Raw genomic sequence first — 27,573 nt, 5'->3', positions numbered from 1 at the left:
TATGCTGGCACGATTCAAAACAGCCACGTCATATAATCGTGTTTACAAGTCAGAAGTCTGTTTGTGTGTGTGTGTGTGTGTGTGTGTGTGTGTGTAATAAGCCAAAAAAAACGTGTTTGTTTGCGTCCTTTTGAATAAGAGCTCACATGATGCGGAGCAGCCGTGGCAGCGTTTGGTTGTGAGGGTGACTGGATTCACATGCCCCCCCATCATCCACCCGTCACTGCCACCGCCAAACAGTGAGAAGTGACAGTTTTTTTTAAAAACGTGTGAAGGGTTAAAAAAAAAAAAAAAAAAAAAAAGACACGTGAAAGTGTCGCTGAACAAAACCTGATATCGGCGACATCGAGCCTCTTACTTGTCTCCCAGAGAGTGAGACTTCAGACAGCAGCAGAATCTCTGGCGCGGCTGACTCTCTGCACGGATGCGCGCCGACCTTGGAGTCTCCAGACGCGCAGCGAAGGATTTTGCGCACTAAAAAAAAAAAAAAAAGAGGAGCGAGGTCGAGCTGTTGAGAGCGCACAGAGAGCCGGGCTGCCGTCTGACCGACTGCAGTCCTCGTCATCGGGATACGGGCTCACATGGGCGATGCTTCACCGCCCGTCACCGCCTTAATATTACCGCTCGGGATTAATTAATTAGGGAGAAACATAGCCTTGAGTTTATCTCGGGTTTTTGGCTCGTTGTTTTTTTTTCCAACTTTAGAGGAGTGTTGCTTCAACTGAGCCGCCGCATGCAGCCGCTCCAGCTTGTTTGCAGAGAAGCCCAAAGTGTCCCAGCTGCTGCTCGGGAGAGAATCCACCCCGCGTCCTGAGAGGCGGAGGAGGCTCCGGAGGATTTTAGGACTCTTTTCCCCACGACAAGTGGATTGACCGAGGATGATTCCGACCGCCTTACACGACTAAAGCGAGGTATTACATCTGAGAAACGGTGAGAGGAAAAAAAAAAAAAGTTTTATAGTTCTCTCAAGATAAGATTTAAGAGCGTGCGACGTTCGAGGTCCCCTCCCAAAAAATGTGCCAAAGAGGTTTTTATACGTGATTGTGTTCACCTCTCACATCTTCTTCTTTTCTTCTTCTTCTTCTCCTCCTCTCCCCCTCTCTCTCTTTCTCTCTCGCAGGTGATCACAGCAATGCTTCAGCGGCATGTGCGTCTGCCCCTCTCCAGATCTCCCAGAGAGGATTTAAGCGCCGGTCGTTTTGAATAAGTCGAGAAGTCTTGCGAAGATGAGAGCCCTGCAAACACTCCTGCTCCTGTTCCTCCTGCACCAGGTGAGCTGCGGGGCGACTGCATGACCAAAAAAAAAAGAGAGAAACGCGCGCGTGTGTGTGTGTGTGTGTATGTGTGGCCAATAAGGCTTTAAAGAGAAAGTTTGCATTTTATTCTTAATCTGTTGGCACTTTATTTATCTTGTTTTTTTTTTGGTTTTTTTATATGCGTTATGTAATGTTTGTGCTTGCGTCGGTCCTGCAGTGTCAGATTTATTACTCACCACATAATGCCAAACGACAATTCAATAAATTCCTGGCATCACATTTCCTATTTGGCACATCAGCGGCACATTTGTTGGCCGACACACACACGAACCTCTCCTTAAGTCTGAAACGGGGGATAAGAGGCTTGTTTTGTGTCATTTCGAAACTTGCAGGCTATTAATAAAACACCCCAGGAACACCTCATCTTAATGCACATTTGGTTTGGTTTGTATTTAAAGAAAAAAAAAAAAAAAGAAAGGGAAAAAAATGGGAGACCTCATCACCTCTACAAATTTGGCATTATATTTCATTTCCACTGCCTTTTGTAAAGTCTGTTTCAGACACAGGAATGGCTGATTTATTTCTGCAGACTAGACTGTGACTCACTGGCTAATGTATAATATAGTGAGCAGTTAATTTGCCTAAAAGCTTCTGAATTAACTTATTTCTCTTATCTGCATTGTGACTTTTCTCGGGAAACATTTAGATGCAGGAAGAAAAAAAAAAGATGTCTGCGTGTTTATTGGCACAATAATTTACATTTACATCATGTGGTCGGTGTGAGCTCAAGACTGATATTATGATAAGTAATTCTGCAGGATTAAAATGTAAATGCAGTAAAAAAATATCTGTTTACAGTTCATTGACGTGACTGGCTGGCAGAACTGGTCGTTCCTCTCCACTGTGGTGACCTTTTCTTTTTTTTTTTTTTACACGTTGTTTTATGGCCTAACTATCCCGCCTTGTTCACTTCTGGCTCTACACAAACGACGTGACACCCGCCTCTTCATTTACTCTCAGCTGTGTCGTGTCGATGGTCTGAGGTTAGCAGTCATTTTAATTTATTTCGGTTGGAGGCACGAAAAAGGTTTGACCTCCGCGTTGAACCCCCGACACCCCGTGAAGTGTCTTTGCTGCACTGAGATGGAGGGCCGGGGTTGAAAACACAAGAAGGGAAAAAACGTGGCAGAGAAAAACAATAGGTGGAATCTTTAAAATCAACTGCGCTGCTCCTGCTTTATACATCGCCAAATGTGATGAAATCACAAGTCCCTGTAAACACACAGGGAAATATCTAGTATTTACCAGAGATTGCTTGTCTTAAGCTTCTTGGACATAATCTTTCTGTAGTATAATTCAGTTTTTTTTTCCTTTATTGCGGGAATAAGCTCTCCAAACAGAGATCATACGCTCTGGGGAATTATAAAGGTCTTTCCCCCACTTTTGCACATGTCCTCTTTAGGCAGTTGAATAAAGCGAGGGGGTTTTATCGCGATCATCCGTGCTTTGCGGACTCTCGGCGTGATCAGACCTGAGAAAGGAAATGCCACGCGATTGAAGAAGTTCTTCACATCTGCGCCGTCGTCAAAGAGGGCTCCTTTTAAAGATAGCCTTGAACTGTGCAGATGCAGCAGGCAAAGTGTCTGCTCCTGTGCTGTTGTAATCAGCCTCGTGCCTATTGGGAGCTCTGCCTCCAGAGAGAGAGAGAGAGAGAGAAGGAGAAGGGAGGAGAGAGAAGAGGGGGGTGAGGGAGGGAGACAGGCTGCCTCCCTGGAGAGGCTCTCTTCATATGCCTCAGTGGCTTCTCTCCCAGCAGACCCACCGCTGTCTGACTGGGGACACATTGGCCCCTTATCAATATTCCCCTACCTTCCGAAGGGTAAAATGTTTAAATACCAAAGCGTGAAATGTGCGCTTAAACTTTCTTCTGCTGCGGATAGTCGAGTGGATAGTTTTTATTTGTCTATTTTTTTTTCTTCAGAATATTGGCTTCAGGGGGCCACCGTACAGATGTGATTTGGGTGACATGAGATAAAATTGTAAAGCCCCTATTATTATTAAAAAAAAAAAAAAAATAAAAAAAAAAAATACAGTTTGCAGAAAAGAGTTCAGTCTTTAGTCTCACATATTTGGCCCAGAATCATCCCAAAAAACCAGATGCTTCCCCCCTCCCAAAAAAAAAACCGAGATACGGTCTTCCTCTGGCGTCTTTATGCACACTCACACAGAGAAGACTCAGAACATGAATCAAGAGGGGTGGGGGGTGGGGGGTGGGGGGTGGGGGGGGGGGGGGGGGGGGGGAGAGAATGTAACCCCAGCCCGAGCATCTGTGCCGTACCCCAGGGACAAATAAGAGGGTCAGAGCCATCCTGGGAGAATCCATTCTTCCCCTTGACATCTGCTGCAGTTATCCTCTGTGCAATGACAGCAGAACAATGTAGATGAAGATAAAACATACTTGAGAGCGTTTGCTCTTTGCCATCTCCCCTCTCGCCTGCCCTGCCCTGCCTCTGCTCCACAGATTGCATGCAGGGAAAGTCTTTTTTCCTCATCGCTGCTTGGGATTAAGTGCGAGGAGACGTTGACAAAGTCCATTAAGCCTTTTGTGTCTTACTGCCGGGGTAAGAGCTCTTTGGCAATGTTGTGTCATGACAAAGCATCTACGTGGCCCACGCCAAGTGGGGTGGGGGGGGGGGATCAGCGGCGGCGTTAAACGTATAGCTACCTCCTCAGAACCGCCGTCGCCCCGGAGGTCGGACGGAGCGAGGCATCTTGATGGAAGGGTGTGACGCATCAAAGAGACAACGCTTGAGCCGGTTGCTAGTAAGCTGAAACTCGTCTCGTCCTCTGGATCCGCCACATGCTCGGGGAGTTCATCCCTTGCAACTTTGATGTGCGCTGATTTCAGGGATTACAAGTCATTCCTCAAAGGATTTAGCATTAATTTCTGCGGTTATTTATTTCTTTTTCTTTTTTTTTTCCCCCTTTTTTTTTTTTTATTACAGCCTGGTCGCTCGATTATTTATCCGTTCATCCGCCGATGAAAGCTGTAAATCGCGAGAACAAGAAAAGTCAGATTTCGGTTCAGTTTTCAGCCGCGAATGTTACTTCTGCAGTGCTGGAGCCAGACAGCAAGGCTCTATTCAAAGTCAGGAAGGGGGGGGGGGTTCTGGCAAGGACAACAGTTTTATCCCTGTCTTCATAACAAAACACAAATTCTACATAAATTCCCTCTCTAAGGGCTCTTTAACCCTTTTCCCCTTCCCCACGCTCAATTAGGTCTGGTTTTTATTATTTATTTATTGTATATTTAAAGGCAACTAACACTGGGAAGTGTAATAAAATGTACAGTGGGGGGGATTAGGAGCAGCTCTTTAATCTCACGCTTCTGATAGTACTGCATGGGCTGATTGATTAGTTTTTCAGGAAGCTTATGTCAGAAAAACCTAATCCGTCTTTGGATTGTGCCAGCCTTGTAAGGTTTTCCGCGCTGCCACTTTATCACGGCGGCGAATTACAGAGCTGCTGGGCTGTGATAAGGCCCTCGTCTCTTTTACAGACCCCACCGCCCGGCCCCCTGTACAACCCCCCTCATCACCGCCCCCCCCGACACACACACACACCCCCCCTCTCTCCCTCTGGACAATAAAATAAAAAAATAAAGAAATTGTGTTTATATTCTTCACATCCCTGCTCTGCCTGGTCTTCACATCAACCTCTCCCAGGATTTGCCTTGTAAGAAAAGAGAGAGAGAGAGAGAGAGAGAGAAAAAGAGTGGAACTTAAGTCTTCAAAAACCCCACCAGAGAAATTGGGTGGGGAGAGAGAGAGAGAGAGAAAATATGAGAGGAAATGGCAGGCAGGCCAGTCGAACATTTTCTGAGGAAGTGATTAAACGTGGATTGACGGAGTGAAGAGGCCCTGTATGCATGCACACGCCGCCTTCCAGGAATCTTTTTATTTTTTTTATTTTTGGGAGCTTACATGGCGCTCGATGTGTATCTTCTGCTCATATTGGGGTCACAGTGTTTCTGGCTCGAGGGCTTGACTAGATAATCCCCCCCCCCCCTCCGCCTCATAAACAACACTGGCCGTGGCATTTGCAGCCCCTCGGACCCTCTTGAAGGCGAGGTTGTCATTTCTGCGGGATAACGGCGCGGCCCCCGCAGACACCGCAGGTTGCATTGACCGTAACGAGTCCTGCCGCAACCTATTCCCTTTTTACCCAATCATCAATCATAATTGTGTATAGTACTGGCAATAAATCCATGATAAAGGTCCTGGGAATGAAGAGAAAGAGGGGTCCGGGGGTGATTGATAGGTGCGACACATTTGCCCTTTTGCATTTAGAAATCTCTGCTGCAGGATGGATCAGTACGGACAATTATGAAGCAGGAGTGAAGTTCTGAGCAGCTCCACTCCGGCGACTCTGGTGCAGGGAAACATTACATTTAATATGATGTTGGGCTTCCCGACACTGGTCCGCAGCTATGAATTTTTATGGGCTGTGCGCAGCCCGAGGCGGCGTTAGATCGGGGAGGCTCGGCTACCTTATAGCATTGTCATTACCGCTCTGCAGGGTCAGAAACATCCAGCACTCTCTGATGCACAACCAGGCTGTTTAGCAGCTCTCTTGCCTGCATGGCTTTTTTTTCCCCCCATCGCCGTTGCCGCAACAAAACAAAAAAAGGTTGCGATCAGCTCGTACTGTATCGGGGAGGGTATTTCGTCTAAATCCTGCCTGGATTGAGGGGGGAATTTCATCTCGGGGAAACGGCGGCGTCACTCTTTTTCGTGTATTAAATCAAATATTGCAATAGCCGCGTTGCTGCGGGTTTCTCCGCTTCTGTTGGGGGAAACTCACGAGAAGCAACCTCTCCAGTGGGAACAGGCGCTGAAGTTTTTTCAGCCCTTTCTGAAACGCTTTCATATTTCCCAAACACTCTTGACGTATAAAGTTCTTAATTACCACCTGCTTTGGCACTTTGGAGAAGGCAATCACACCGCATGTCAGAGCTCGGTAAAATGATTGACCTCTTTAATTAAAACTGCGTTGCTTCCCTGTAAAAGGCAAGGTGTGACAGCTTTAGAATAAGTACAATAAATCTCCTTTCTGATTATTCTCAGGTTTTTTTTTTTTTTTGCATTTCCTCCGCTGCCTCCGGGCTTTGAGGCCTTTTTCTTTTCCTGCTTGTCATTTCCAGCCCTAACAAAGCACTGTCAGCTCCCCTCTGTCTTTGTATATTTCTTTCAAGTACCTGTCTTCAGAGCTACTCAGAGAGAAAGGAAACAACGTCTCTCCTGCGCCCGTTTCTTCTTCAAAGGGAGCGCTTTCTGTGAAATCAGCCGCGGCGCAATCTGCTTCCAGAACAGAAACATTTGCTCTGTCACATTTAGTGGACGCGCGTTTGAGCGAAAACAATTTTTCCGGGAGTAAAAACCCCCGTATCATTTACAGCGTTGGATTCGAAGGGAAGAAAAAAAATCGAAGTTGTCATCCACACACACACACACACACACACACACACACGAAGAGCTCAGCAGGAGAAACATTTAGTTTACGTCTTCCTGACATGACAGTGGGGGGGGAAAAAAAAACTTAAACCAGAAACCCTGAAGTATTCCTCCTCAAGTATTAGCCGAGGAGTTTTACAAGCATGTTTACATTGTCGCACAGAGCAGTACGGCGGTAAAAACCGGTCAAGAGAAAGATAATTACACTGAGTCCACCGCGCTTTCGTGGTATTATCCTCCTGAATCCCCCCGCTATCAGACACGCGGAGGTGTGCTGCAGGTGTCAAGAGCCAGCGCAGGAGTTGACGCTTTGACCATGTAAGGGGATTATGAAACTGATGATGCGTTGAAAGGTAACGCCTGCCTAAAAAGTGAAGTGTTCAGGGCTTTGCGGCTGTCACATGTGGCAGGTGCTGAGATAACACAAGTATCCAGATTACCTGGAGGCACTGCTCTCCTAGTGGGATCTTTGCGAACACTTTGTGAACACCTGACACCTTTTCGCTTCATTTGAATTTCCCACACTGAGTCACTCCCCCTGGGCCTTGTTACCAATGAATGTGAGAAAAGTAATGATGATAATGCTCCTGCATGTTGATTCGCATTTCTTCGTGCATCTTAATATGAATGTGAGAGAAAAATAGAATATTTCTGAGCTGCTGATGCTTAAGTTGCTTAATTTTAGATTTATTACAACTCTTTGATAGATTCAGTTGGTTTTCTTGCTTTTAAGCAGCTGCAAACATCTGTAAGACTTTATGATAACCATCATTGATGCATTTATAGTTAATTACACTTAATAGATATTTCAGTGTTAACAAACAATGAAACGTTGAATGAAACTAACTATTCTAACTAACTAAAGTTTAATTAACTTTGAATTTACTGTTTATTACTGATGGTCATTTTTTTTTGTTATTATTAGTAAGCTGTAGAACGTAATTAAGTACCTTTGTACCTGTGCTGTGTTATAACTTCAAAGTATTTGTATTTTATTCGGTCAGCAGTAACAATTTGTCATAACGTATGCGCGCAGAAGTACATAAACAACAGAAAAGTGACACCAAAAATAAGTTTTCTACCCATTTTTTACGTGTTGTACAAGCAGCTGGTATTTAAGCAGGTTAAACATGAACAAAAAACAACAAACAGTTCCAAAAAGTTTTGTAAAAGTTCCTCAGATATACAGCTCTACACCCCTTGCGTTTTTTTTAAACATACCTATTCCCCTGAGTTCACACCGACTTGTCTCTCATTCCAAACATCCTCTGAATACAGTCAGGAAGCGCCTCGCTACATTAACCTTGAGTACAAATACTCAGTTTATTTAACATGCACGTCTTTAAATTAAACCTCCCATTAGTATGTAAAACAGTTTCCAGTCTCCAACAGGTTCAGCAGTAAACAACATGCAGCCAAACACAAACCCAATAATGTCATATGATACAGCTTCACCCACAGAGTCCATTATGATACACAGTAGCGCTGTTACTTTCTATATTTTAAGTTAATTTCTCTCATAAAGTGACAAACTTTTACCTAAGATTGAAATTATGAATCCACATGGCCTCCACATAGCACCACTTTACTATGATTCACCTCTTCCCTCACCAGTTGTATATGTCAAAACAAGTTCATGAGTAACCACACGAGATTGAGCCGTAGTTGAAGGCTCGGGCGTCCCACGTGCCGAGCGCTGCCTTTTCCATCCCGATAAGAACGCTCCGAGGGGAAAGGAGCGGTCAAATCCAGGATTTAATTCACATTTAATCACCAACTCTGGTATAAAAGCTCTTTTGTCGGTATCAGCCTCCCTGAACCGATCAGAAGAAGAAAAAAAACATGCATTTTCTTTTTTATGTTGAGCACAACGATGACAGAACAAAAAGAGCTTAGAGGAATTACACTAGTAAGCACTGCTACTGTCACCTTTCACTTCCTGCAGCCCGGGCCGAGCAGCAGCTTGGCTTTAATACCGAAGCAGTGAGAGAGGCGGACAAGGTCTGCTGTGTGATGTTGACGCTCGGTTTGCTGCATCAGGCCGTGGGTCTGCTTCTTTTTTTTTTTTTTTAAGTTTGCGGTCGGTTTTACACAAATGATGTTCTGGCCTCCTTGCGAGAAAGTCCTTTTTTTTTGATGCCTGATTCACGGATGGAATTTTTTTTGCGCCTGTTGCGAAAGCGATTTGACAAATGGTGACGTTTACTTAACCAAGAGGAAAATGGATGAATCAGATGACACGAAGCCTTGAAGTTGTCATCGGCTAGTTGCTGTGTTACAGGCGTTTAAAGAAAAAAAAGAAAAAGGGACAACTGGTACTTTGAGAGCGCCTTGGTAGAATTGCTATAGCAGGAGAAGCCGACACTCATTAGAATCCAGAGGTTTTTAATTTGTCCTGTTGATTAGGGAACATAGGGGCACGTTTTCTACAATTCCGTGCTGACTGCTCCCACGCTGCAGGAGAGGTAATTGTTCTTGATTTGAGGTCTCGTACAAACACCAAAACAAATCTAGTCCCAACCGACACCGAAAGGAAGGTGAGGTGATTTGTCTTTTTGAACTGCTGGGAGGGGAGAGGAAGTGACTCACTCACTAACTCTCATCATATGATTTATGCTAGCCACAGGAGGGGTTTCGTCACCAGGCTCTAATTTATGCTAATCAAAAGGATGCGAGCAGCTCCGAGTGACATCACCAGCAGTCGGATCATATTTCCTCGCCACGACATGTGTGCAAACACAGACTCCTTATCGTAATTAGATTTGGATATGAGCTACACATGCATTATGGCTTCATGAGATTTATTTTGTCGGAATAGAAAGGGACTTGAAATCTCCACCAGGACTCAAGTACACTTCATATTTATGATTTCTTCGCAGAAGGGAGTGGGCAGCGATGAGTGCTCTTCATTTATTGTCTGTTCACATCTCCACAAGAGAGGTCAGAGGTCGGGTGCAGCTTCCCATCAACAGCTCTAGAGCTGATGCTATCGCTCGCTAAACGACACTTGTGCAAAATGGATGCTTGCCAATGGAGGCTCTCAGCTTTCGGTCGAAAGCCTGAAACACACCGGGCCAACCGTCGGCCGTCTGAAGCGTTTGGGGAGACTCGGACGAGTTTGGGAACAAATCTGTTTTGCTCATTGGATCTTTTGATTGGCGGTGTGCTAGCGTATCAGTGCGGTGTGTGGGAGGGGCGGAAAACTGTGTGCGCTTTGTTTTTCTATGCGCTCCGTTCCGTCATTTCCTGTTCTCATGTATTGGAGTATTGGCACAAGACTAACGCCACTCGCTGTTAAGGAGGCTTATTGCATCTTGCACAAGTGCAGAACGTACACGCTACTGTGGAATTGGCAGCATGTCGAAGCGGTATGTTCAGTGTAGCTTTTCTGCCGAACAGGTCTATGAGAGGCAACGGAGTGGTCGGATGAAGGCAGTTGGCTGTTGGTTTGAGGCTGGGCGGTGTGCGGGGGCCTTAAAACGCACCCTGAAAACCAGTCTTGACTTCATGACATCAGTGAGCTGTGTCTGTGTGTAGTTTTGTGTTTTGTGCCTTTTTTTCTTACACTTTGTGCTCTGGTTTTATTCTGACCTCCCCAGGGAACACAGATAAGTGTCAGCTTGAAGCCAAAATCTGGCACGGGGCATCAAATGGTGAAATGTATGTTGTAGCTGTACACTGTCCCTTTAAACCCTTTAAGATAAATAACTCACTCATAAACATTGTTGAAAAAAAATCCCAGTACATTTAAATTAAAATCCACTTTTACATCATGTGCTGAACATATAACAACAGTCGGCTCATACTTGCAGGTGCACACATTGCTTCATATGCTCTCATAGCTAATTGACATTATTAACTTATTCTGATCAGCTACGACAACCTGAAAGGATCAAAACTCACACATGTATACGATACGTGTCCTCAAGTTTTATTCCGTTTATTATTCTTATGGCACTAGCTTGATGAGTAGAAACAGCATCATGCTGGGTGAGATCTAGGGAAAGGCGTTATAGGGCCTCCTGGCCACTAGGGGGCCCAACCAAGAGGGCAAAGAGGGCTACATTAATATGGAGGACCAAACTAGACATAAGTATAAATAAATAAATAAATAAATAAATAAATGCATAAATGCATAAATAAATACATAAATAAATAAATAAATGTATAAATAAATAAATGCATAAATAAATACATGCATAAATAAATGAATAAATAAATAAATGCTGAAATAAATGTATAGATAAATAAATAAAAGTATAAATAAAAGAATAAATGCTTTTTATTTATTTATACATTTCTGTTCACCTACATTTATTTATTTCTGTATTTCTGTTCACCTACATTTATTTATTTCTGTATTTCTGTATTTCTGTTCACCTACATATATTTATTTCTGTATTTCTGTGTCCATATGTAAATGAGGAGGTAGGAGGTCCTAACCTCAGTCAAGAGCATGATTGGTTACAGGAGTGTGCTCGATGAGGGTCTACTACTTCTGCCTTACTAGCAGCGCTGATTCTTGTACACTGTACAGGAATGTTGCTGGCTACCAGCAAGCCCGCTCAGCTAACTGTTAGCTGCAGTTGTTGACATTTGTTCATGTAGCTCTGGTTTAGTTATGAATTTGATTGGCGTACATTTTAACTTGCGAGGGTCCCAGGTGTGGTTTGAGAATCCCGTCGGGAGAGAGAGGGGTCCTCAGCCATGTCCGCTAACCAGGAAAAACATTCTGCTCATCGCTCCAAGTCATGTATATGTGTGTTCTAGACGAGCGCTACAGAGCACAAATCGTCCAAAAGTGCATGTTGTCGGTCTCATATCTTTGTCGTGAATGTCTGTACTCTCAAATAACTCATGGATGGAACAGGCTGAGGCATTTGTTCACGCCGAGCAGCTCGAGAGCGGCGTGGAGACCCCGGTTAGCTCTTATGTTAGCTGTTAGCTGCTCGCTGTAGCGCAGCGTCCAGGCTACCTTGTGACACCGGTTACCATCGGGTATTTTTTATTCCGCACTGTTCAAATGGTCGCTTAAAGCCATCGTTCCGAGCCGCATACATCGTTATTAAGCTGAAACTAAGTCGATGTGAAAACTGTACACTGTCATACAGCCTGCTGGTCAAACAGTCTGCAGAGTACATTGACATCCAGCCCGAGCTTAGCGTGTGGTCAATCAGCTGTGGCAAATCGTGAGACGTCCAGATCAACCTGTGATACAAACACCAGTAGCGACAATGGTTCATAGGCAAGTCCAGACATGTATCTCACTCTCGGTGGTAACATGTGTCAACAGTTAACCTGGACGCTAAGCTCTTAGCGCTACAGCGAGCAGCTAACTAGCAGCTAACTGCTAACAGCGGTGTCCACGCCACTCTCGAGGCGCTCGGCATGAACAAATGCTTAATACTGTTCCACACATGAGGTGTTTAAGAGTACAGAGATTCACAACAAAGATATGAGACCGACAACATGCACTTTTGGACGATTTGTGCTCTGTAGCGCTCGTCTAGCAGTGGTTTGCAAGTCGCAGCCCCGGCTTCTCCGTGTGGATAGAAGTGTTCAAGCCACGTCAAAACGAATACACGTATACATGACTTGGAGCGATGAGCAGAATGTTTTTCCTGGTTAGCCGACATGGCTCTCCAGACAGGATTCTCAAACCACACCACCAGCACATCTGGGACCCTCGCAAGTTAAAATGAACGCCAGTTAACCTGTCACACTGGTCGAGGCCATTAAGCTAACTGGAGCTGTTTACAACGTTACAGAGAGCGAGGCTTGAGATCAGGAATCGTTTGCTTTTGTCTGGCTCTCAGATTTGACCAATCATGCTCTTGACTGATGTTAGGACCTCCTACCTCCTCATTTACATATGGACAAAGAAATACAGAAATAAATATATGTAGGTGAACAGAAATACAGAAATACAGAAATAAGTAAATGTAGGTGAACAGAAATACAGAAATAAATAAATGTAGGTGAACAGAAATGTATAAATAAATAAAAAGCATTTATTCTTTTATTTATACTTTTATTTATTTATTTATACATTTATTTCAGCATTTATTTATTTCAGCATTTATTTATTTATACATTTATTTCAGCATTTATTTATGTATTTATTTATGCATTTATGCATTTATTCATTTATTTATTTATTTATTTATTTATACTTATGTCAGGTTTGGTCCTCCATACATTAAGGAACATTTAACGTACATTTTAGAACATTTAAATAATACAAAAATTCAAAAAAAAAAAAAAAAAAAAATCCAGTATTGAAATCTTTATTTTAAGCACTATATGTTTATACTTTTTTTTTTTTTTTTACGTACACAGCATTAGCGTAAATGTGCAGGAAAAAGTGTTTCAGTGATTTCAGTCAGGAGATCTGTATATGTGAGTTTATCTTCTAAATATCTACACACACACTGAAAGGAAATATTCAATGTAAATATTACTGTGCCACACTTTTTCCTATGAAATGACCACTAACCAATTGCATGTGAATACTGAAATATAAATAGATAAGCTAAAATATATATATATACTAAGCTAAATAATTTAATATCACAAATATTATTATATATTCGACAAATAATTACAAACTGCCTTATGTAATCTATACATTTGATCCGGGCACCTGGCTAAATGCACCACTTCATAAAGAATATAAAGTTTTATATATCACTTTTATATGCTGTCGAGTCCAGAGTTTTTTAAAGGACAGTTTTATAGCAAATAAAAATAACAAAAAATCGTATCACAGCAAATTGCAACACTTGTTAAATCGCGTACTTGAGAATCACAAAACGTATCGACTGGATGTCGTTGGACTGATTGATGCAGCCTTCGTGTTCCTTCCTCCCTTTGCCATCGATGTCTGTCTACAACGCCGAACCTGAACATTCCTGCCTTTTTGTGGTGCTGCGGTAAAATGGAGCTCTCGCCGCTGACCAGTATTGACAAAGGCAGCCGTAACGGAAGCAGGCAGGTGCAGCAGCACATTGTCACAGTCTGTGCAATCACAGTTGCAGGGTGCACAGCACTTCTTTCTCCTTCCACTAAATAGTTTTGGTCACAGTTTTCACTGCACATTCAGTGTGAGGCAAGAAACCCTAATTTGCACGTTCGCTATTCAGCGTTGATGATCAAAAATTTTGAGAAGTTTTATGTCAACAGCTTGAGTTTTTAACGTCAGTCACTCCAATGATGGATGGATGCCTTCCAATCCCTCCGCCCAGAACATCTTGATCATGCTCGAACACGTCTTACATCTTACTGTTCATGACAACGATGAGATGCAGCCTCCTCAGGTTTGTCCAGCACACCTGTCAGCAGTCAGAACAGAAGTAAGCGTAGAAGCGAGTCAATGCGGAGATGAAGGAACGATAATACTGGTGTGATCATAGTAATGAAAAAAACATCAGCACCGTTCTCCCCTGAGCTCAGCGTTCCCTCTCATCTCACCATCAACACTTGTTGAGACAGTGAGAAGCTGGTCTGTTGTAAACGTGTTAGAGATGTTGACAGGATCAGCTTTTGAACCTTTTAAATGTTGGCATGACTGTTACGCAACCGCAAATACACATTGTACCGTTTACGGTTTTTATCTATTGTCAAGTGAGGCCACGATTACTCCCTCAAAAAAATAGAGAAAAATGACCAATCGAGTTAGTTACTTTATGTTTTAATGTTTTGTTTTGTTTTTAAAGGGGCTCAATGTAGTTTTGAAGAAGAAATTCAAACTCAGAATTTTAGTATTAACAATACTGAGGTAATAGCACAAACTCAGAAATACTTTTTTTCCCGTAACTGAATAAACATGCTGTTCTCAGAGGAAAATAAGGTCCCCAGAACACTGTGTGAAGCTAGAACAGTGGCAGGGTCCGCCACATATACACATAGTTAAACGGAATGAAACTGTGTTGTCTTTTAAGGTCAGTTTGTTTCATTGGGTTTAAACAATCAGTCAGTGAAGATCATTTTCTTCCCCCAAACTAGTACAGTCTATAGTGTCCATATGATCTACAGACAACAGGTTATCAACACCCTCAGGGAGAAGATCGGACCTTCCTATATGTTTTTCTATATCTTTATTATCGTGATTTTTCTTCCGCTTGCTTTCAATACAAACGTGCATGCAAGCCAGATAAAGATCTTAACCACAGGAGATAGTGGTGCTCGTACCCGCTTTTGTCCGCAGGGGCCGCCAGAATCAACTAGAAATGAAAACGGTCACTGCAGCAGCTTTCAGTTGCAATTATTAAAGTAAAAATTGATGTTGACGTGACGTCTGGTTAATTGTGCATAAACTGGTGTTACGCCCACTCAGGATCCCCAGCACAGCAAGGGTGGAAATACTAAAGATAAACAGACACGAGAGGAAACCATTTAGCTACGTAGCCTGCTCAGTCATCGTAGATGCACAGAATCAATGAAAAAATTATTTAATAAAAGTCACGTGGAGGACAGAACAAAAACGGAGTCATCACAGGTCACGTGTCCTCTGGAGTCAAACAAAAAGTTGGAAGAGAAGTGTCTCAGTGGTTTCTTTGGGGGATGCACAGCAAGAACTTGGTGGTTTGTGAGATTTTGGTGTTAAGATTACACAGATGGAAGTGGAAGCTGCCACTTCAGTTCTGGGTTTTGCTCCGTCACCTCCGTGCTCCTTGTACACTCTCACCTCCTTTGCTTAAAACCTGCGATTAAAGCAGCCTAGTTGTAATGGAGAGATGGTTAATGCAGCAAAGAGAAAGTAGAAGTACTTGCATATATGCTCAAAAAACAAAGAAGAACAAGTACACATTCCTGAAAACTAATATTCTACTCATGCACCTGACCTGTGGTGCATAACCCTCATTGTTAAAATGATGCAAAGGGTCCTAACGGGTTAACATCAAATGCATCTCACCAAAGGCTTCAGATTTAGTACTTTATTACATCCTGGCTGCTCTCAATACTCACCACAAGTTGTCCCCAGTATGTAGATGACGAGGCCACAAATTGAATATTGGATCTATGATATCTTAAGCAGGACTGTTAAGATATTAGAGGCTGCGGTCCGTCTCATTCTCAAAAAGGTCAGGTGTTAATGGCCTCAAGGATTATACTGGAGGGGAGTAGATATGCTACATGCACACACGCACACGCTGTAGCCCGCTGTGATTGGTAATGTGCCCCCGGTGTGGATTTGCCGTTGTGATCCACCACAGTGCTGAAGCACCTGCCATGTGTTTCCCTGGACGGCCTCTGATTAAAAGTGATGGCTCTGGAGCGTGAGGCTGTTCCAGCGATCAGAGCACCAATCTATTCTTCAGCGGCGTGTAGACTCTCGCTCCGCGCTGCCTAAGCGCCTCCGGGGCCTTCTCTCCTGGAACCGGCTCTGGGTGTGAATCATTACAAATGATATGCCCTGCAACATCAGGAGGAAGATGGCTGGGGAAAGGATGCAGGGTAGGGAGATTGCAGGCTGGGAGTGGTTTTAATGCGAGTGGAGCCGCTTGTCATGTTTGATGCTTAAAAGCAAGGAGCTGCAGTCAGTCCGGCTCCTCAGCAATCTGCCGTCAGTGCGGGCTGAGCGGCTCTAATACGGCAGGTGTTGTGTTGCAGTAGGGCCGGGTGCAGAAAGTATTGCGTTAGGCGGCGGTGAAGCCGGTGTAATTTCCGCGGGACGTCCAGATTTTTACTACGTCGAAAGTGCATCAAGTTAATGGAGCTTCAGACACAGAAAATTAGCAGAGAAATGAATTGCGCCACCAAAGTGGGGTCAATTTGCACAGATAAATCCATGAAGAACAGTGGAGTGCATCATTGGAACTGCTCTGCTTGCACCGATGAGCAGGTTAATTGCCCATTTTGTTTATTGTGAGAAAGATGCCTGAAACCAATTTTCCCCAGACGCATATCCCAACCTTATGTGCTGGAAAAAACTCAACGATGGAAAAAAAGACCGATTATTTGAGCACCAGGAAGTTGGTAATGAAGATGCCACAAATAGGAGAGGGGACGTAAAAGATACAGATCTCAGACCATGAGTGGGGGGGGGGGGGGTCACGTCGTCAACCCCGGCAGGTTGAGAGAGACTCCGTCGCGGCCATCAAAACAACACTGCAGCCTCGCCCGCGGCCCAGAACCCATCACAGCCGAGCACAGTGTTGCCGTCTGCCTTCTGCAAATGCGTTTTAACGGCATCTCTTCAGATGATCCAGAAGCCAGATGTCACAGGCTTCTTAATAACTTTCTAGAGGCTAGTTCTGGTCACTGTGGCAATTACCTTTATGTCAGGCCTCTAAAAGATATGTCTACCCACGGGACAAGCAGGCAGCCAGCTCCATAATGCTCATTACAGATGAATGTCGAGGCTGATTCATCCCGACTCCGTGTGCGGCGCCCTGCTGCTCACACCACCACCGTCAGTATTTAAAACAACGCTGTAGCCTTGCCCATGGCGCAGAATACCTCTGGACGGTATTGACTGGCAAAACAGTCAATCAAACGTACAGAACGTGCGGCGAAGGATCAGGGCCTTCAGGAAAGATCACTGAACCACGCAAGCGACATTTGTGCAATAGCCTCTATTTACAAAAATAGACATAAAAGCAGGTTGCAATTGAAATGAGTTTCACCCGGACGCAGACAACTCCTGACGTCACTGGGATGCGTTACTTCAGAGGCTGAGCTCAGATTTTATGCAGCATTCACAGCAGTTTAATTTGAGGCCGTTCGTTAAAAGTGTTTTTTTTTTTTAAATAAGGGGAGCTCTTCCAGCATTAACAATCCCACAATCAAGGTGCACAGACAGAAAAATACTTTTGACACATCTGTGACAAGAAGATCAGGTGCAATTATCGCTCGTGATGTTAGATAAAAAGGGATGGAGGTTAATAGGTAATTCACCGACCCTGCCTCAATCATAATTCACATGTGAATCATAATTCACATGTCGGTGACAGCCTGTGTGTACTTTAAGGATGTTGAGGAGGATGAACTTTTTCTAAAATGCAGATTTTGAGGTACATTCACTTCATGTACTCCGACCAATATTTGAAAACAATATTGTTTCAAAAAAATCTGATTAAAAGTGAGCGACCAGTCATTATTTTTTTTTATTTTTTTTAATTAAATGCACAACGAGAACAATCGCTTCTGATATGGATCCTTTGAATTTCAGTAATTAAAGACTCCGATATGTGTGAGCGAGACATTTTTGTAGCTGAAAAATAAACGTTTCTGTTCTCTCTGAAAGGCAAACAGTGTAATTTTGACAGTTTCTAAATCACTTCACACATACTTCTGCTATTTCAGTAAATGAATAAGTTCTTATTACTTATCAGACAAACACACTGACACTGATACGTCTCTGTTTTAAATGTCGGGGGGGGGGGAATTAGTTTAATATTTAAAATGAAACTGAATATGTTTTTTTATCATCTCGTTTGCTTAATAGTCCACCAGATTTACCCCCTAACTCCACCTTTCACCTGAACGGCAGCTACATGCTGTCAAAAAGACAACATTATATAAAACATACCATCACCAAAAAATACAATTAATAAGCACAATTAGTATCTTTCAACACTGTAGGAAATCGTACAGTGTAAAATAGGTGATACAAAGCATAATTTATCACATCAACATGTTAAACACAGTGCAATTGCAACCAAACTGAGGTCTTAATTATAAAGAACATTTCAAAAGAGCTGTCTCGAAGTGTGTTTTTGTGCTCTACCGCTAAAACATTTTATTTGCATTTCATCTTGTAATCACATTTAACATTTTATTAACTTTGACAACATGTAGTCCCTCATTCCAGAGGAGGGCGCTGCACAAAGCATAGTTAACTGTTAATAAATGCACAATTAAGTGTGTATTAATCTTAGTAAAAGCAACTAAAAGCCTTTACATCCTTAAGCTGATAAAACTTCTCTTATAAATACTGATACATGTGCCATAATCTAACATTAAACATACATATATGCTACTATGAACACTCATTAACACATAATAACATTAACAAGCAGCTTATACTGACTTAAAAGGGGCATTATTACCTATTAATTAACGCTAATTTCAAGCACCCTAATTTTAAAGTTCCCCTCTTTGCATAAAAATCCAGTGCGTCACCTTTCATCTCCTGAGATGACAGAGGTGTAAATTACACTTATCCACTGTCAGCGATAGTGATATTAAAAAAATGATGGTGATGATTGATCAGTGGGCAAATTTCCATTCACCAGTCAGTGTATTTAAATTAGGAAGGGTTTGTAAAGCACGAGAAAAATCTAATTCGTGTTTTGAGTCAGGATTCTGAATAATGAGTGGAAGTGTCAGCCATCAAAAGCTTCAGTGTCGAAAGCACTCATCCGTCTTCATGTTTACCGCCGTCTTACGTGTACTCTTTCACAAGGCAAAGGCGTACCTTGCGTGTGTGTGTGTATTTGCTTTTTGCGAGAATGAGGTTCATGCACCTCTCTGCGTGTTTTTTTTGTTTTGTTTTGTTTGGGACGTTACAGGAAAGGGAAGCGGCTGAACCACACACGCAGGCAGATCTCTGCGGCGTTTTGCCACCAGTCACTTGTGCCTGGGTGCTGTTTTGAAAATGAGGTCTGGTGTTTTTCGGCTCCATAAGTCTGCAGTTATTATCATAATAATGTCTTGTTTCAAGTCGCCCCCCCCCGAAAATGCCTCTAGCACGGCAGCGCCGATTAAGAAATCTTAATTAAGCTTTTGTAGATTCTCCTTCATCAGACCTTGCCTTCTTTTTTTTACACTTTTTTTTCTCTCTCCACAGCATCTTGTTGTACCAAAAAAAAAAAAAAAAAAAAAAAAAACTCGGATTCCTTAGTCTGTTTTTAAGAGACAGCACTTCCGCCTAAAATGAACGAGGTGTGTTGCTGTGTATGTGTGTGTGTGTGTGTGTGTGCTGGGAGACAGAGAGAGAGAGAGAGAGAGAGAGAGAGAGAGAAAGAAAGAAACCAGAGCCTATGTGTCAGTGCAAGCTTTCAAGTTCCCAGTGCTTCATCTCTCTCGGGGCATTTTAAGTATTAGATATCCCTCTGCTGATCCCCCTTGTTGTCAAAGCAATTTCCCCAGTTGCTCATCATACTTAAACTCCGCTCTTATTCTCCATTATAATCATCCTATACAGAGCTCACCTGAGATTTAGACCGAAAGACAAAATTCGGTTTCACCTCTGAAGCCGCGCAGCACGACACCTCATGTGGCAGCTCAGGGGGGCCGGTGGGAAGACGAGTGCCGCGTCTCCTTTTTGTTCACAGCGGTGATGAAATGTTCCTGTTGGGAGATTGTATGCTCGGCGTCGCCTCGTTATTGTGATGTTGCAAGAGTCGGATCAAATTAACAGCCAGGCTCGTATGAGGTATCGCTAAGTGGCGGTATTAGTGTGGGGGAGAGGGGGGGGGGGGGGGGGGGGGGGGGGGGATACTGCCCGCTGGAATGGGTGTGATTAAACGACAGCGGATGGGACGAGCGACGTGGAGGTGCGTTGACTGCGGCGTCGCCCCATTCATCCGTGTTTACAGGGAGCAACTGTCTTAATTAAGCGCTGATAGATGGGCCGGGCTCGCCGTCCGCAGGGAAGACGCATTGATTTCGCATTACATATCCAGATAACCTTTACGCACCGCTCGCTACATTAAGGTGTTACCACTGCCTGTAAAAAAAAAAAAAAAAAAAGTGAAAGCTCTAGATGCAACGCAGAACTTTTATAGGAATGTGAGTGTGACAAAAAAATAAATAATAAAAAAAACAAATTGTGGCAGACCTAGTTTGTTAGCTTTGTACACATGTGCCTCAGTTAGGCTTACAGCGAAATTATAATTAGTCTGGAAGTAGTGCGCCGCAGCTCAGTGAGAATTCGAACAGCCGCTGCTCGGTGCTTTCAACATCTGCTTCTCTCAGTGATCCCCACAACCGGGCCCGAGGAAAGCCGGCACTACTAATTACTAATAAAACTAGCTAAGCTTATTGCCGTGAATTATTAAAGCTTTATCTGAAGTGGACCAGGAATCGCTCCTGAAGCTAAAAGGCTTTGAGGCACAAGCGGGGATCACAGTTCATTGCTGCGGCTGGATTAGCACTTTAGCACACTCTTCACCACACTGCCGTAGAAGCCTTTTTTTTTTTTTTTTTTTTTTTTTATTGTTGGGAACCATCACAAACTAAAGTTCATGTGCGCGGGGTATCTAAGAATAGCACCGCTGATGGGAGACCAGCTCACACGTTAAGCCCGGAGGATTTTCATTGTCATGTTGGCCGACAAGTCGTCTAAAAATGTGAGAAGCTTTGAGCAGATTTGAGCCCGGTCCGAGTTCATCAGTGCATCCAAATGAACCATCTGTGGTGCTATAAGAGTCTGTAAATAGTTTCATTACATTGCCAGTTAATGTGCTTTTTTTGTTCATTCATTTATAAAATGACTGCAAATGCCATTTTAGTGTGCTTAACTCCCTGCAACTCCAGATACACAATCAGTAGTTTGGGGTTAGACTGTCAAAAAAGATTTTTAACTAAGGGGGACAGTTAACCTCAAAATCAGAAATAAACATTTCTCCTCTCACCTGTGGTGCTTTTTATCCATCGGAGACGTCTGCCTTATTTTAAGATTCAGTCAAACTAGATGGCTTGTGGTGCTAAAAGTGGCCAAAAGAAACCAAACATCTGGAAATCTTGACAGCAATTCCAGAGATAATGACTTGGATAATCAAGATAATTTACACAGTTTCATGCCGGAACAATTTGCTTTCTTCCAAACTACACCCGCCCTACGTATTATCATGCAGAAGGAAACGTGCACCTTCGAGATGTAAACATTAAAGGCGTCCTCTTGGCCTGAGCTTCAACGTTGGCTCGTCTTTGATCCATGAGTAGATGCATGGTGATACAATTAGTGGGTGTTTTTTGTTGTTGAAAGAAACTAGTTCCTACATGAAACTGCCACCCGCGGATCATCATCAGTAACCAGGTCATGATTTCTGGAAGAAAAGACTTTTCTGTTGAGTTTTTCAGATGTACTTAGCTCTCACCAAAACAATCTAGGTATGTATCTAGATGTGTTTTTTGATTTTGCAGTGAACTATCCGTTTAATTCAAACTCCTTTTGACCAAGCTCACCCCCTTTTCTCTTTCATCCTGGTTGTTGTGAAGGAATGCCCAGGCATGACTGTTCATACTCTGCACTTCATCATCAGCCACCACACACACGAGCATCCTTAACATTGTATAATCAAAGGGTGTTTTGCTGACTTTAAAGAAAACAGGACCCATTAGAAATTGGTGCTTTTTAATAAAGTCAGATGCTCCAAAACTGAAGTGAGGCCCATGTTGATGAAGGTTATCAGTCCATTTGGCCCATGTTGTTGTAGTGAAATCAGCTCAACTGAAGTTAGAAACATTTTTATACATTGTTAGGATTGTTAAAGTCTGACACGACAAATTTGAGATTTAAACTTTGACACTTCAGGATATGATCTTGGTTTCTTGCTGAGAGTTGATACCGATAGGATCTGTACCCATCATTTCATGGTAGATATAAAAGCTACGGCCAGCAGCCAGCTAGCTTAGCCTAGCTTCCCTGCTGGAAAAACCAGCATAGCCCAGCATATGTTGTGTTTTGTTGCTGGTCTATGCTGTTTTGTCCAGCAGGGTTAGCTTAGCACAAAGATTGGAGACATAAACCTGGCTAGCTTAACTGAGCACGACGACCAGAAGCAAGACAAAGAGCTCGACCGGCTCTATCTGAAGAGTAACGTGTAAATATTGAGCTTTTCGAGGCAAGGCTAGCTTTTCCTCTTGGTTGTGGTCTTTGTGCTAAGTTAAGCTAGCCAGCCTTATATTTACCACACAGACACGAGTGCTGACCTTTTCATCAAGTGAGTGAACTTATTTCCCAAAATGTCAAACCATTCCTTTGACTTCAGGAGGAAGATATCATCATTCACGTTTCTTTCCCATTTGAAATGACATGTATGTTTAAAATGTTATGCATAGGCCTATATGTAGTTTTACGATCATTCCTGTTATGAGCAATGACAAGCATTGGTACTTTATTTTCATGAAGCAGTTGAATGCTTTTTTTTGGTCCTGACTGCAGCTTGATTCCTTTAATACATTCGTTTTGTCCCGAGGAATAAAGTGGCTGTCTTGAACAGTTTGTGTTTTTAATAATATGTTACGTGCTCATCATCAATCACACACTCGGTCTGATTCCAGTCAGAAACGTTTCCTCTCTGTCGTCAGAGCTGTTTTTTCACCCTTCAAGCTGCTGTGACATTTCTGCCCTGCAATCACCAGAGATATGTTTTCAATCACTGCTGAATTTACTTGGGGATTTCTGGAAAAACTACATTTAGCTGTTTTGTACAAACTAGAAACATTCAACAAACCGTTGCCTTGGAAAGAACAACCACAGACTCTCAAAAAACGAGTCTAAAATATTTAGGCACAGGTTGCATAATTGCTGAATTTTATTAATCAGCAACAAAATATAGCAGATTGTATATTTCACGAAGGTCTTCTGTCATTTAATGTTTTTCTGTCTACCTTTGCTCTGCTTTCTCTGAAGGTCACATGCAGGAAAGAGCACGGAGGAGCCACGGAGCTCATCGAATGGGCCGAAAGCGAGCATGAACAGAAGATTTCTCCCACGGGGGCCAGTCCACGGATCCTCAACCCTCTGCGTTTGTTTGCCAGGGGCTCCCCCGGGTTCAAGAGCAACATGAGGGAAATTACATATTTACAGAACATGGAGGACTTCTGGGACTGGTTATCTAACCAGACAGATGTTCAGGGTGCACAGGCCAGAACTAAACGCAGGCCCATCGTCAAGACTGGCAAGTTCAAAAAGATGTTCGGTTGGGGGGACTTCCACTCCAACATCAAGACTGTCAAACTCAACCTGCTCATCACGGGGAAGATTGTGGACCACGGGAACGGCACCTTTAGCGTTTACTTCCGCCACAACTCCACGGGCCTGGGGAACGTGTCGGTGAGCCTGGTGCCGCCCTCCAAGGTGGTGGAGTTTGAGATCGCCCAGCAGTCCACGCTGGAGACCAAAGACACCAAATCGTTCAACTGTCGCATCGAGTACGAGAAGACGGACCGCAACAAGAAGACTGCGCTGTGCAACTTCGACCCATCCAAGGTGTGCTATCAGGAGCAGACGCAGAGCCACGTGTCCTGGCTGTGCTCGAAACCCTTCAAAGTCATATGCATCTATATAGCCTTTTACAGTGTAGACTATAAACTGGTGCAGAAGGTATGTCCTGACTACAACTACCATAGCGACACACCCTACTCCTCCACGGGATGATCTAGCTGTCGTTAGTGTGCATCAACCTTTTGTCCGATCTTAATGTAAATGTCAACCTCTAAGCTCCTTGTCCCGAAATACCTAAATACGCGAGATGTGTTGCAGGGAAGTGCGACACGTAATGGTGCAAAACTTTTGTATATACGGATCTTGAGACGGTTAGGTGTCCAGGGACTCGGTTTTAGGGGTTGATTTGGGATTCCGAGCTAGCTACCAACCCTGGGCGACTCCTCCCCCATCACCACAGCACATGTTCTCCGTAAATCACCGGCATAATTAGCATGTTGTCCAGATGTTTCCTTCAAGGCTAGACCGCAGGCGAGCAGCCTCCCAGTTGGAAGTGCGTACCGACTTGTGTGCCGGTGCTGCGCTGATGCAAACTATTTCCTCACCTCGGCCGGTTACGGGAAGAAACACGACCCGACTTTCAAATTAATTATTACACCACCAGGACGTTTGGAATTGTTATTCAACGGGGCATAAAATTAGATATTTCACATTTGACACGTCGCCACATTTTGACTGATCAGTCAAAATGATCTGTTCATCGCCTTCAAAGTAGAGCCAACATCCATTTGTACCTGTTAACGGAACACAGGCGGGACAGTGTCTAATAGATTAGTTTGATCAATGTTCTTTCTTTTCTTTTTTTTCTTCAGGTAGCTCTGAATAATTAATATGGCCTTACAATCTATCTTTTACCTCTTATAGGGAGCGAATTGATTATGCTCCCGTGACAAAAGAAATTGATCTGACACTTCTAATCCAGAGCGTAATCATAAATCAATACACCTGAGTACGTACGCGCCCATCCATGTATAACCTGGCTGCTCTTAAAATGTGTTGGATTCCTGGTGCAATCATAAGCCATGTGTGTGCTAAACTAGCCTGAAATCCAACATCTGTGTTTGCGGGATGCATTTTGAGGCACCAGCCTGCTGAACGGGGGCTCCCACAGTGGATTAATGTGTCAGGAGAGGCAGGGGGAAAGCGATAATTGCAGGACAGGTGGATTTAGCGAGTCTGGCAGACAATTATCAGCACTTTGTCATGGTCCTGCCACCAGCCCTGACATTACCTGTCTTTAATAGGCTTTAATTAGCCTGGGACATTTCATTTACCTAAGACCAAGAGTGGAGAAACCAAAAAGCCAAGAGGAAGAAAAAAAAAAGAAAAGAAGAGGCAAAAAGTAGAGAGAAAACGGTCTGGAATTTTAATTGGAAGTGGGACTAAATTTGAAATTGTCAGACATCTCCCGATTGTACAGCAGGCTTACGTTGACTGACTTTTGTGTTTAAAGTGGATAACATCCAGTCTTGTTGTAAATGGTGTAATGTGCTTTGACTTAGAAATCACTCACATGGTTTTTACTGAAAGGTTCTGTTGAAAAAACCCATCAACACGCTCACATCGTTGACTGCGTATATCCAGGGTTTTTAGGCTAAAGGCATGTGCCGCCGAACTTATCACATGGCAATTTTTTCTTTTCAGTCAATGTTCCTTTCTTTGCTGTATCTGATGTCTTTTTCCCTGTCAGCTGTAAATGTCACATTACACATGAGGAAAGGTGTACGATAAGGAAATCGCTAAATGATCCGACTTGATCTATGTTGATGTTTTAGTTCTACTCCTTTGTGCAAATGCTGTGTATTAACATGTAACTCTAAAAACTAAATGTGTTTACTTATGGCTTCAGAGTAAACAGTGTCGACTCATTCTAATTTTTTCCAGAGAAATATATCAATAAGTATGCTGTTCCTTATTTTTGGGTGTTTGTTAAGCGCAATCACGTAGCTGATGTAGATGTCATATTTATTGCTTATAGTTATAGATTGCTTTGATTTCCATGTTTGTAACCCCTTGCAGATTGTACTCGATTTGATTTCCTGCTTGCTTAATCTCGTTTAAAAACAGTTTCCTCTGTAATATAGGAAATGAGAGCACTGCTGTGTGTATAGTGTAAGTAAAGATGTTCATTTTGGAATACTTGATTTCATCCGGGGGTTGATTTTATTAAGATGAAGTTGTAAAGATCAATTAGGTTTTTATGGCATTAAAACCTTATTTGAACTTGGCTCACAGCATATTGTCACACTGACTCAGCCCCAGTCTGTCGGTGCTCACAGTTGTCTCGTTTCATTCCTACAAGGACTTCTCAACAGGATAAACACACCATTTTAAGAGGTACATTTCAGTGAAGCTTTTTAATGGGCAATAAATCTGTGTCCACAGGCGTGGATGATACCAGAGGTACACCTCAGGGAGCACATCCATTTCGCTGTGGCCATCAGGGACAGGGGTCTTTTCACTCGCTTCCATTACTCTTATCTGATCAGGGTGAGGCACCCACTCCTTAGGCGTCAAGTCACACCAGGCTCTCCTGCTGCACACTTTCAGACGCTCGGAAAACTAAGAGGAATGTTAACATACTGTACATTTCACTTTTTGGGATTACCAGCCGTGATAAGAGACACTCATATAATTAAAAGATTTCAATTTGTTCGTTAATTGCCCGTGTTATACACGCACCTGACACCAATTATATAATGGAGGTGGATTTTTATATACATTAACATTGACCTCTTGTTCATGTCAGGTGTTCAGTACCAATAATACCATGTGACATGACATGGATTTTACAACTGTTACCAAAATGTCACATGTGAAATGGTGGTTTTCAGTGATTGACATTTTTTTTTTTTCAAATTCGGATGAAAATTTGCATTTTAAGAAATTCAGACTCTCATGTGGATTACATATGAAAACAAAACATAGCAAAATAAAATCGTGTGAAATTGGTTTCTTCACATGTGAATTCAACATTTTTACATAAGATGCAAACAAAATGTTTTACTCGTTTTCACCAGTGATTGGTTCTTTTCACATATGAAAACATTTTTACATGTGAAATTTAAATGCTCACGTGTAATTACATATATTCAATATACATATAGTGGCTTTTTGTCATACGTGGATTCAAATTCCAACATACGAAAACTAAACATGGCATGGAAAATGCACAAAATTTGAAATGTGAACTAAGATTTTAACGTGCTAATGTCACATGTGAACATTACGTTTTCACAAGTGATGGTGTCTTTCATATATGAATATTTTCTCATGTCAATTATATATAAAAAATTACATAACACACATTTTCACATGTGAATTGCATTCGGTAGTATATGACTGACCTTTTCATTCAGGTGGATTAAAATGTCATGTAGAGACAAAACATGGCGCTGAGAAATCACATGAATTTGCTTCTTTAGGTGCAAATTCCACATTTTTAGATGTGATGGGCAATTTTGAAATGTCAATTAAAACTTCAATATGAAGGTGGCTGGTGAGCCCCATGAGCAGAGACTGTTACTGACCCAGCCGCCAAGGATTAGATTCCAACCTGTGGCCCTTTGTGGCATGTCATCCCCCCTCTCTCTCATCCAATTTCCTGTCATCTCTCTGCGCTGTC

General features: G+C 42.8%; 1 protein-coding gene across 2 annotated transcripts; it reads left to right on the top strand.

Moving 5' to 3' along the window:
- nxph2a (neurexophilin 2a) lies at positions 1-26,182 on the top strand. 2 transcript variants are annotated; one of them, XM_030428324.1, is made up of 3 exons: positions 1-911; positions 1,121-1,271; positions 23,355-26,182. In XM_030428324.1, exons 2-3 carry the CDS (start codon positions 1,227-1,229, stop codon positions 24,099-24,101), a joined length of 792 nt encoding a protein of 263 aa, XP_030284184.1. In that variant the 5' UTR covers positions 1-911; positions 1,121-1,226; the 3' UTR covers positions 24,102-26,182. The 2 variants fall into 2 exon arrangements, with proteins under 2 accessions (XP_030284184.1, XP_030284183.1); XM_030428323.1 differs by having other exon boundaries at positions 1-930.
- The last annotated feature ends 1,391 nt before the right edge of the window (positions 26,183-27,573 follow it).

This window comes from Sparus aurata, chromosome 9 (assembly GCF_900880675.1).
Source record: "Sparus aurata chromosome 9, fSpaAur1.1, whole genome shotgun sequence".
Classification (NCBI taxonomy): domain Eukaryota; kingdom Metazoa; phylum Chordata; class Actinopteri; order Spariformes; family Sparidae; genus Sparus; species Sparus aurata.
Note: the sequence above shows the minus strand (reverse complement) of the source record. Positions and strands in the feature narration are given on the sequence as shown.